The 12,644-nt window shown below is 43.2% G+C and overlaps 1 protein-coding gene across 1 annotated transcript in view; it reads left to right on the top strand.

Moving 5' to 3' along the window:
* Positions 1 to 632: 632 nt before the first annotated feature.
* Positions 633 to 12,644, top strand: part of LOC125452523 (EH domain-containing protein 3) — a 70,224-nt gene continuing 58,212 nt past the window's right edge. The window contains exons 1-2 of the mRNA XM_048531055.2: positions 633 to 934; positions 5,703 to 5,879. Of these exons, the coding sequence (XP_048387012.1) occupies positions 708 to 934; positions 5,703 to 5,879 (404 nt within the window). The 5' untranslated portion in view covers positions 633 to 707. The remainder of the gene's footprint in view (positions 935 to 5,702; positions 5,880 to 12,644) is intronic.

Raw genomic sequence — 12,644 nt, 5'->3', positions numbered from 1 at the left:
ACTTTGGCTCGCTTCATGTAAAGTGAGTCCTACTGAGTTCTCCAGCACTATTTTCCACAACTTGCCCTGTTAGCTGTGCCTCGCAACATCTTCCGTCCGGTCAGAGGTAGAGTTTTATTGCCACAACTGGATTTCCAGCAGTAGGGCCTTTTCCACGGCAAGCCATGCGCCTCTGCTGGCAAACTGTTCTCCTTCACCGTGCGCGGACCGAGTTGCCACCAGAAGAAGAAATGCCTCTTGAGATGACACCGCTGACGGTTTTGCGGCGACATTTGCAAACGCACTGCCTAGTTAAGAGCCAGGCCACCCTCACGGCTCACGCTCGGCGTCAATCCATCTTGGAAATCTAAGGGAACGCGAAGCCTTTCCCCGATTCTGGTTTGACATCTTTCCCCACTTGTCCGGGTGGTTGGGGGGGGGGGGTGGAGCGGCCGGAGAAGCCGTCGGCTTCAAGCGACTTGAGCCCGCGCGCGCAGAGAGAAGCCGTTGGTTTACGTCACCGGAACAGGTGACACGAGGGTGGGCGGGAGCACGGCTCCTTAAAGCGGAGCGGGGCTCGCGGAGTCTTTGAGAGGGATCTAGGGGGAAGGTTTGGGCTTGTACTCGGGCTGCTCGCTCGCTCGCTCGCTCGCTCGCTGAGGCAGTTAAGTGGTTTTTATTTTGGGGGTTGGGGAAAGTTTAAAACAAAACCGAGGCTTTCTGTCAGCATGTTCAGCTGGCTGGGGACGCACGACCGCGGCAAAAAGGACCCGGAGGTCTTTCAGACGGTGACGGACGGCCTGAAGAAGCTCTACAAAACCAAGCTGCTTCCCCTGGAGGAACATTACCGCTTCCACGAGTTCCACTCGCCCTCCCTGGACAATGCGGATTTCGACAACAAGCCCATGCTGCTGCTGGTCGGTCAGTACTCCACCGGCAAGACCACCTTCATCAGGTGAGCCGGACCCTCCATTCACTGTCCTCCTATTTCTTAATATGTCTCCACCCGCCGCCGCAGGGAGGTGGGCATCGCGCGGGGAAATGAGGCTACTGCCCTGTCGCGCTGTCACTCGCCCTCCCAGGGAGGAGGGCATTGAATGGGGAAATCCGGCTGCCCTGTGTCTCCCTCCCTCGCTGCCCCTCCACCAGGCAGGTGGGCATTGCGCAGGGAAATGAGGCTGCCCTGCCCCACTGTGCCCCCACGGAGGAGGGCAGAGGGCACTGCTCTTGGCTGTTCTCTTGCTCTGCACCTATTGCCTAAGGAAGAAGTTTTGAAGGCCGTGTACAAGGTTCTCAGGCTGCCTGGTTAGGCTCTTGATCTGCCATAAGGAAAATAGGTGGGAACGTATGGATCGATCGATTGATTTCAGCTGGCTGGCGGAAACTAGGCTATGTCATACCTGAGATCTGCTCCAGGCAGGAATGTTGTTGTTGTTGTTTAAAGAAATCGGATCCCACCTGCATTCACTATGCCCAAGATAGAGGTGTCGCTGAGGAGGGTGTAAGGGCTGTTTCTGTCAGTTATCAGTAATCAATATACACAGTTAATAGACATACAGCATAGACAGAGACACTTCTGTCCAACTCATCTGTGCTGACCAGACATCCCAATCTGACCTTGTTGCATTTAGTCCATGTCTGCATCAGCTTGGTTTAATTGTTAATTCTATCTGTCAACAAGTTGTAGCTTCAGGTCGTCCTTTTGGAGGGTTATTTGGCCTTCTGATTCTCCCCTGTCATGTTTATCTGCTTTGCTATTATGGATAATGTAGGAGGGGGCATGGCCTCATTATGAGTATAGTACTGACAGCAAGGTTTCTGGTACCATCACTGACCGCATTGTAATAAGCGGTATGTCAGGTTCCAAGTGATAGATTGTAATTTCTAGTCTGGAGCATACAAGGGTGTTTCTGTGGCTGTCCTCAAGATGGCATGTTGCCTCCTCGGTGCAAGAGTCATGGATCTCTAAGGGTGCAGAGTATTCTGAAAGGGGAGAGTGACCAGCAGGAAATTATTATGCATGTTGGTACCATTGACATAGGTAGGGAAAGGGATGAAGTGCAACAGAGAGAATGTAGGAAACTAGAGTGGAGGTTTTTAAAAAACTAGTCCTCTAGTAATATCAGGACTATTACTTGGGCCATGTGCTAGTTAGAGTAGAAATAGGAGGATACAGCTGATGAACGTGTGGCTGAGGAACTTGTGCAGAGGGCAAGGACTGCTTTTTTCTCTTTGATCATTTCTACCCCAAAGATTCCAAATGACAGGGATGGGTTCCCTGTGAGTTGTAAGTGACCAATATCTTGGTGGGGAGATTGCCCAGTGCTACTTGGGAGGCTTTCAACCTTAAAAGGGTGATGGGGTGAGAACCAAAGCAGTGACAAGAGGCTGAGGCTGGTACAGTTGAGAAGGGGAGCAAGGCAAAAATAAGACAGGACAAGGTAAGTCCTGGGGAAAAAATAAAACAAAATTATCTCAATACAAGAGTCCTGATATGTAAGGCAGATGGATTTAAGGCATTATTGGGACTGTGGGATTGAGGAATCATAGCTATTGCAGAAATGTGGCTCAGGGATGGACCGAACTTGCTGCTTTGTGTTCCAGGGTACAGATCCTCTGGGAAAGAGGAAGGGGGAGTGGTGTTTAGTTATAGCTGTACATAAGATAATCCTGGGAGCTCATGCAGTGAAATTATATGGGTGGAACTGAGAAATAAGAATAAAGGATGATCACATTGAAATTGTACTATAAGCCCCCAAATAGTGAGAAATTAAGAAGCAAATATGTAAAGAAATCTCCGCTATCTGTATTGAAAAAGCAAAGACTGATTAACATGGCTTGTGCATGGAATCGTGACTTGCTAACTTAGTTGAGTTATTTGAAGAGATGATAGACTGACAGCAGAGGACAGTAGACGTCGATATGGATGTCAGCAAAATGTTCGAGAAGGTTTTGCGTGGTCGTCTGGTAAGTAAGATTAGATCGCGTGGAATCCCGGTTGGCACAGGCATGGTGGCCCAAAGGGCCTGTTGCTACGTTCTCCTATGTCAACTCCCTTTTATTCTTCAAAAATGCCCTGGGATATTTTACCTACACCTGAGAGCAGACAGGGTTTGGGGCATAATAACAAATATTTTTTAGCTATTTGATCTAAATGGGTGCAACCTCCTTGACTTCTCCTCATTAGATGGTTCTTTATGCCTGGGATCAACCTAGTGAGTCTTCTCTGAACTGTCTCCAAATTTGGTGTACCTTCCCTTGGATAAAGGACTGAAGTCTTTTCACTGTCGTCCAGCTGTGTTCTAACTAGTGCCTTGAGTAGTTTTAGAAAACTTCCTTTTTATACTCCATTCTCTTTTTTAAATTACAATAGTCCATTTGCCTTGCTTTTGTAACTGCTGAACGTGGATGCTAGGATTTTGTACAAGTCCTTCTGTTTAGATTTTTGTACATCTTAAATAACATTCAGCTGTTCTATTCTTGCAAAGTACATCACTTCATACTTTCCTACATATTCCACCTGCCACGTTTTTATGCCCACTCACTTAAACTACATATATCTGTCTGTAGATTCTTGCCATTCTCACCGGTTGGGCCCCCACATGATTCCCACTGGCTCTAGGTTCCTTGTAACCCACACTTCGTTAAATGTGACCATTGTCCAGGGGAGTCAAGTCTTGGCTTACCTCTGGAATTCCACTCTTTTTTTTTTTTATTTCTTTTTCTTTTATTTTCCTTTTTGTTCAATTTGAACCAAGGCTGTAACAAGGTCAGGAGCTCAGTGGTCCTGATGGAACCCAAACTGGACATCAACAATCACCGGTGTTACAAGCAAATGCTGCTGGAAAGCACTGAGATTGAGGAGTAGACTGACAGGGTAGTAGCTGAACAGGTTGGAAATTTCCTGCTTCTGCATACAAGATGTAATCAGGCAACTTTGCCCAGTAGGTGCCAGTGGTGCAGATGTACTGGAACAGCTTGAACAAGGATGAGACAAGTTCCAGTATACGCTTAAGTATTATTGCCAGAATGTCATGTTCTGTAACCTTCAATCATTTCTTCCTTAGGAGGAGCAAACCAAGTAGCTGACATCTGTGTTGCAGGAGACCTCGAGGGGAAAACTACCATTGATCGCCCACTTGACACGAGGCTGAATATAGATGCAAATACTTCAACTTCTGCACTAATATGCTGGGCTCCTCAACTGTTGAGGACACTAGTGAGCCAGATATATTTGTGATGACAATTGACCATACTTTTGCAGTCAAGTTGTCTTATTGTCTCATGGACATTGGTGTTGCTGGTTGGCCAGCATACATTGCCCATCTAACGTTATATGCAACTTCTAATTCCAGATTTTGTTTTCACTTATTTAGTCTCCCATCTAATTTAAAAGAATCTGAAATAGCCTAATTGTGGTGACGTTGTCGATTGTCATTTAAAAATTCATCTGGTTCTCCAATGACTTCAAAGGAAAGCACACTGCTGTCCTTACTGGGTCTGGTTTTGTACATTTGTTGAATATGGGTGTCGCTGACTGGGTCTGAGTACTTGCTGTTGAAGTGGGTGGTGAGCTGCCACTTTCAGTGCTTCAGTCCATTTGCTGTAAGTAGACCCACAATGCCCTTGGGGAGGGAATGCTAGGATTTTGACCCAGTGACCGTGAAGGAATGATGATACACTTCCAAGTTAGGTTGGTGAATGGCTTGGACAGGAACTTGAAGGTACTGGTAATCCCATGTATCTGCTGCTTTTGTACTTCGAGATGGATGTGGTTGTGGATCTGTAAGGTGCTATCTGAGAATCTTTGAATTTCTGCCATGCGTCTTGTAGATAGTGTACATGCTGCTGAGCTTTGAAGGGAGTGGATGCAGTGTTCATAAAGTGGCTGTTTTGTCCTGGATGGTGTTGTGCTGCACCCATCCAGACAAATGGGGACTATTCTATCTCACTCCTGGCTTGTGCCTTGTTGATGGTGGATGTAAATTGGAGAGACATGAGGTCAGTTACTCACCACAGTATTCCTATTCCCTGATCTGCTGTTGTGGCTACTATATTATGGCAGGTCCAGTTGAGTTTCTGGTTAATGGTAACCCCTAGAATGTTGATAGTGCAGGATTCAGTGACTGTATAACACTATTTAAATGCTGAAGAACGGTGGCTAGATTACATCTAAGTGGAGATGGTCACTGCCTGGCATCTGTGGTGTGAATGTTCCTTGCTGCTTGTCAGCTCAAGCCTAGATAGTATTCAGATCTGTCTATCACTTGTTGCTTATGCCTATGTGTGACTCCAGATACAGTGGTGTGGTTGACTATTAACTGTCTTCTGGGTAACTAGAGATGGGCAACAAATGTTTAGCCAGCAATACCACCTGCATCCCACAAACATGCATTTTTAAAAGCACCACCACCTGGCCTGGTGAAATTAGCGTTCTGTCCTATTGAGCATTAGATTGGATTAGTATTCCAGTTAAAATGTCATTGACTCCCTATATGACACATTTTTATGAACAAACTGCTTGAAAACTGCCTGCAGTGTTTGTTATCTTTGTAATTGCAAGACTCCTGCCATCAGCAAGGTGACTGCTAAATATTTGTTTTATGACAATTCTGCTTTCTGGCTACGATGGAACTGCTATTTAATTTTAAACTTGTTAATGATATTGTCATATCCTTTAGCCTTAATGGTGGAAAGCAGTGGTAATTTTCTTTTTATCTCAGGTACCTTCTTGAACAAGATTTCCCAGGAATGAGGATTGGACCTGAGCCAACTACTGATTGCTTCATTGCTGTAATGAATGGGGATGTAGAAGGAGTGGTTCCTGGAAATGCTCTGGTGGTGGATCCAAAAAAGCCATTCCGGAAACTTAATGCTTTTGGCAATGCCTTTTTGAACAGGTTAGTGCACCTTCACTTTATAAAATGGGGAATATGAGTTTTGATTTCTCAAATCTGACAACATTTCAGCATGTCTGCTGGGCAAAGCAGCAGAAATCTCCTGAACACTTCAACTTTTGGTGCCTGTTTTGGAGATTGGTAGTAGAGGAAGAGAGTGTTCCTTATTTGAACTTCTCTGGCAGCCATTCTCTCCATGTCTCAAGTTTAGTTATTTTATCCTTTTTTTTTTGGGTCAAAGCAGTAATGAATTCAGGAGCTATGTGGCTCTGGCAGAGCTCACACTGGATGTCACTGAGTAAGATACTACTAAGCAAGTGCTGTTTCGTAGCGCTTTAAAATAAACTGAAGAATTGTGGATCCTGAACATCTAAAGCAAAAACAGAAATTGCTGGTGAATGTCAGCCCCGTACTCTATCCTGAAGAAGGGTCACTGGACTAGATGTTAGCTCTGGTTACTGTCCACAGATGCTGCCAGATCTGGTTTCTCCAACAATTCCTGTTTGATAGCATTGTTGAGGATACCTTCTGTCACCTGACTGTGTATAGTTTGATGGAATGATAATTGGCTGCATTGGATTTGTCCTGCCGTTTTATCCAGGATATAACGTAGGCAATTTTCTGCATGGTTGAGTGGATATCTCCGCTTGAATAGAGGTGCTACCCTTTTCCAACAGCTAAAGAGGCTCATCCATGCTGAACTGGCTTTTTTCACCTTGAGAAGCTGACGAAGAAATGTACAGAACTCCTCAATCTGATCAGCCCTGATGTCATTGAATGACTTCACAAATTTGAAAGGCCAGATAGTATGATCCTAAATCCTATCTTTTTTTTTCTTCTGTGCATAAAGTACTGTAAGCAGACGGTTGTGATGTGACACCCTATAGTTGAATGACCGACAGTGTTGCAGATATAGACCTAAATCCAACTATAGCTTTCCTGTGACTTTGGTTATATAGATGCCCTTGGTTTGAATCTAATTGGTAATATAACTTCAATGCTTTTAAGATTGCTTTGTAATTTCACTGTTTTGTTTATTTTTGTTCAGGCTTTAGAATTGTTCTCCAATCTTTATTAGAAAGCTTGGCTCATTGCTTTAAAAGTGTTATTTGTGTGGTTTAGGACCATATGATGAGAGAAACAGGCTGTTCAGCCCACTGTGTCCAATCCCTCAGTGAAATCATGGCTGATGTAATAATCCTGAATGCCACTATCACTTTCCAGCCTTATCCACGTTACTCTTGATCTCCTGACGACAGACAGATATTTTAATCAATCTCTGCCTTTTGAAGGTGCTTCTACAGCCCTCTGCAGTAATGAATTCTGAAAAATCACTACTATCTAAAAAGGAGTTCCCACTCCACACTGGCCCTAATGGAAGACCCCTTATATTTAAGTTATCCTTTTTTGGTTCTAGACTTGCCAATAAGGGGCAACAACATTTTAGGGCGCTTGACAGGATTGCTAAGAATTTTTTGCGAGTTTCAGTAATATGACCTCTCTTATGTACAGTGCAATGAAGGATAGAGTAGTTGAATATTATTTAAATGGCGAAGATTAGCTTTTCCGCAGCATAACCGGGATCTGTGAGCCCTTGTGTATAAATCTAAAAAACCTAGCATCCAAGCTAGATCTTTAGGATTAAGTTCAGCCCACGGTGTTGTGCCAAAGGGCCTGTACTGTTCGAAATCGTGGGTAATGGAGAAAACAGAATAAGTTAAACACTTCAAGTGCTATTAAGGCAGGCAGCACATGCTAGCCAGCCTGCAATGCTATTGTCACAGAATAAAGAAAATAATCTCTGGTCATTATTTTAAGAGTCACCTGTTTGAACTGGATTTAATCTAGAAGGCTTTTTTTCTCTCTCACCTTAGTCTTCAGAACATATCCTCAAAGTGATGGAAGCAGAGTCCTTGAATGTTTATTTTTGAAACCAGAGATTATTGATAACCAAGTGAAAGGTTGTCATTGTAGACGGGGATGTGGAACAATCTGAGCAGCCATGTATGGTAGAGCAGGCAAGGGACCCTTATTCCTAATTTGTGTATGTATTTGTTTAACACACTTTTTTTTTTCCTTGAAATTTCTCTTTGATCTGATATCAATCTTTGGATAAATATAGCTTGATTCAGTATCCCATACTGAGACCTTTTTGGCTGAAAATGTATGATCACCCAGACTTTGGTATTGTTAAACATTTTTTTTTTTCTGTGATTCAATATGGCTGCTTCTGGGAAAATTGGACCTTTTGTACCCTTTTTAAAAAAGATTAATACCAAATTGAAAGTTAGAAAACTCAAGTTTTGGATAAAGACAGTGAATCACTTTTGTGTGATGGAATGTAATTTTAAGTATATTTTACTAGTTGCTGCTTTTTAAACTTGCCATAGACTTTTTTCAGACTGCTACCTTTGTCTCCTGACCTTTTTTAAATTCCCTATGTAAAAGCTGCATTCTAGTTGTCTTTATCTTAATCTACTCTGTTAATTTTCTCTAAAATCTGATTTCTTGATTAATGCCTTTGTTTGAGATGAATTCCCAAGTCTTTCTGATCTCTTGACAAACATACATTTGAGCGTTTTTTGCACCCCAAATCTAGACCTTGTACCACACTTTTCCCTCATCAGCCCAAGTGTATCTGGTGTAGTCTAGTCATGTATGTTTGGCATTTTATCCAATTCATCTTCAATTCCTGAGCTGCTTCCTTTTGTGTTTGACCTTCTGGGTTTGGTGCCATCTGCAAACTTGGTGCTTCTGTTAAACGTTATTGAATTAGTCATTCATCTGAATGAGATGTTAGAGTTGAAGACATACAGCATGGTAACAGTCCCTTCGGTCCAACTCATCCATGCCAATCAGATATCCTAAATTCATCTAGTCTCATTTGCTAGCATTTGGCCCAGATCCCGCTTGACCCTTCCTATTCATATACCCATCCAGATGCCTTTTTCAATGTTGTAATTGTACCAGCTGCCTCCTCTTCCTGTGGCATCTCATTCCATACATGCACCACCCTCTGCATAAAAATGTTGTCCCTTTGAAATCTTTTGCCTGTCACCTTAAACCTATACCATCTGGTTTTGAACTCCCTACCTTGGCTATTCATCTTTTCCATGCCCCTCATGACCTTTCATACCTCCTAAGGCCACTCCTCAGCCTTGTTCCAGGGAAAAGAGCCCCAGCCGATTCAGTTTCTTGCTATAGTTCAAACCTTGCAACTCCAGCAATGTCCTTGTAAATCTTTCCTGCACACTTTTTTTTTAAGAAGTTTAACAACATCTTTTCCATAGCAAGGCAACTAACTTCAGTACCTTCTATCCTGTGTACTACCTGACTATGATGAATGAAATGTTCTATTCTGATTTGGCCAGTTTTTCCTTTAATCTATTAATCTGAATTCCCTCAGCCCTTAATATGCAACCTAATTCACTTACCTTTTTTCCATTTTGGTGCTAGATATTTGGTTGGCATTCTGTGGTGATCCTAAAATTAAACAATTCTGAATAATTCCAGGGCGGATCTGTCATTTTTAAGTGTTTCTTTCTTTTTTTTTTTGAAAACACTTTTTTTAAATTGGTTGAAGCAATGTTGCATTAAACACAGTAGACATTTTTTATGTAAGTTACTAACATCTACATGCCGAAATTTTGAAAAGAATTCATTTTAATGAGCAATAGCGAGAGATTAGACCCACCAAGTCTGCATGGCATTCTGTCACATGTGCCATGGATTTATTCCTCATGTTGGGAGCTAAGGAATGGATTGGTACAGGGACAGTGGCAAAGGAAGATCAAAGTTTTATGAATGTTCATGCAGGCAGTGACTGTGCAGATGGACTGACTTTCATTTTATATTGTGCTTGTTAGATCTTTCTGATTAAGGTGAGTTGTGGTTTTTAACTTTTTGAAAACTTTTTCATTGGCTTTAAAACAGTTCCATCCTGAACTTCTCTTTACTGATCTGTTGTTTTTCCCCTCAATGGTTGTAATCTCTTTTTATACATCTATAGAAAAGATTTGAGGTTGGACAATAGTTTTCCTTATCTTCACCACCTCACTTTCTCAGGCAGTTGAAAAAGAATAAGGCTTTAGAACTAAACATAAAATAAGGGTATTTGAATTGAATAGACTCTGCATGACCTGTGGAAAGTTGTTTTCTTGGCCTCTAATAACCGAAGCTAACTTCACTGAATGTGATTTTACACGTAGCATGTCTTGGAAAAATGGCAATACTGAGTATTTGTGATAATGGGAACTGCAGATGCTGGAGAATCCAAGATAACAGTGTGAAGCTGGATGAACACAGCAAGCCAAGCAGCATCTCAGGAGCACAAAAGCTGATGTTTCAGGCCTAGACCCTTCATCAGAGAGGAGGATGGGGAGAGGGTTCTGGAATAAATAGGGAGAGAGGGGGAGGTGGACCGAAGATGGATGGTAGGGAGGGGATAGCTCAGTCCAAGGAAGACTGACAGGTCAAGGAGGCAGGATGAGGTAGTAGGTAGGAAATGGAGGTGTGGCTTGAGGTGGGAGGAAGGGATGGGTGAGAGGAAGAACAGGTTGGAAGCGGAGACAGGCTGGGCTGGTTTTGGGATGCAGTGGGGGAAGGGGAGACTTTGAAGCTTGTGAAGTCCACATTGATACCATCAGGCTGCAGGGTTCCCAAGCAGAATGAGTTGCTGTTCCTCCAACCTTCGGGTGGCATCATTGTGGCACTGAAGGAGGCCCATGATGGACATGTGGTCTGAGGAATAGGAGGGGGAGTTAAAATGGTTCGCGACTGGGAGGTGCAGTTGTGCAACTTCGAATTCCCCGGCCCCCAACACCTCATTTTCACCATGGACGTCCAGTCCCTATACACCTGTATTCCCCATGCAGATGGCCTCAAGGCCCTCCGCTTCTTCCTGTCCTGCAAGCCCGACCAATCCCCCCTCCACCGACACCCTCATCCGCCCAGCCGAACTCGTCCTCACCCTCAACGATAGATGGAAGCCCATGAATTACGGGTCTAGATACTAACTGCAGACAGAGATGCTACACTGCTAATCCTTTAGACTTGATGAATCAAATGCCTATCACAGTTAAATACCCCATTTAAGAATGAGGCATAATCAAAGGAATGGGCAAAAATCTACTTTGTAATGCCAAAGACAGCCAAATGATATCAGCCTCCTTATCTCTGCATTCGCAGCAGTTAAATGGGAATACTGGCTCTGAAACCCTGAATTCCTAACCAGATCTTTTTAAAATAACCAGTACCTGACTTTGTGAATAATTACCAGACTAGATTTGCAGCTCAGACAAAATGCTTAGTTAAAGCTATTCTGTCAACAAGGCAGTCTAATGTATGTGGTTTAAACCACAGTCGTCTTGGCTTCTTGACCCTAATTTGAAGAAAGGGGCTGTTTAAGGGATGGGTCAAAAGGGAAATAAGATAACTGGCAAATTCTGTTTCTGTAATCTATAAGATCACAGGCGCACCAAGATTGTACCTTGCTTGCTTTCTGATGACCCCAGAAAATAGGGCAAATAGTAGCCTCTGAGGAAAACTAATTTGAGTCATAACTGAAGTTCTGTTCTCTCTGAAGTTGGTAATGAGAGAATAACCAGGGGAGGATTCAATATGCACCCATGCTGTAGCTTTGGTCGCTACAGTCTTTGTGATGAAAACAGTTTGGACTCAAAAGTTTGCACTGGTTTCAATCTACACTAAAGGAAAAGGTCCTACTGGTCCATTGTGTCTACACCTGTCAAAAACTGCTTAACAATTCTTGCCCTGTTTTCCAGACTTGGCCAATTGCCTTGTATGCCTTGGCTTCACAAATGCAGATCTAAAATGCTTCCTTAACATTTTGAGGATTTCAGTCTTTACCACCCTAGTAGGCAGCGGAGTTCCAGACTCTCTCACTCCCCATGAGAGGAAAACCTTTTTCACCCATCTCGTCTGAACTTTTACCTTAAACTTATGCCTCTGATCATATCCTTTCAGCAAGGGGAGAAGTTCCTTCCTGTCTATCCTATCTATGCCCTTCAGAATTTTATACATCCAGTCTGTCCAAACTCACTACTTAACTACAACTCTCCAGCACAGAAAACATCCTGGTAAATCTCCTCTGCACCCTGTCCAGTGCAGTCACATCCCTGCTATAATGTAGATTCCTGAACTGCATGCAATACTTCAGCTGAGGTTTAACCACACTTTTTTATGTGGTTCAAGCACAACATCCTGCTCTTAAACTCTCTCTTGTCTCAACTAATGCCACCTTGACTACTTTATCCACGTGTTAAAAGACTGATGGATGTGCACACCAAGGTCCCTCTGATTCTGTGTTTCTGGTGGTCCACCATTGATATTGCAATACCTTGTTTGCCGTGGTCAAGTACATCACTTCACTTGTATCCAAGTTGAATTTCATTCACCACTGATCAGTCCGTCTGCACTCTTGGGCTAGTCTCCCTATTTACCAGCCCAACAACCTTCTTGTTTGTACTGTCTGAAAACTTACTGAACAACTTGCTGAAATTTGTAGCATCGATAGCCATGGATGTGCTGGAATACTGGAGGTTGGCTAACATACCATTATTTATGAAAGACAGTAAGGAAATGTCAGGGATCTATAGACCAGTGACCCTGACAGCATTGATGGACAAGTTGTTGGAGGGGATTCAGAGTTAAAGGATTTACATGTATTTGGAAAGCCAAGGACCTGATTAGGAATAGTCAGTGTGGCCTTTGGAGAGAAGTGATAAAGAAGACTGAAGGCTAAGCAGT

This window comes from Stegostoma tigrinum, chromosome 4 (genome assembly GCF_030684315.1).
Source record: "Stegostoma tigrinum isolate sSteTig4 chromosome 4, sSteTig4.hap1, whole genome shotgun sequence".
NCBI classification, from domain to species: Eukaryota; Metazoa; Chordata; class Chondrichthyes; order Orectolobiformes; family Stegostomatidae; genus Stegostoma; species Stegostoma tigrinum.
The sequence above is the reverse complement of the archived record's forward strand: the minus strand, read 5'-3'. Positions and strand labels throughout refer to the sequence as shown.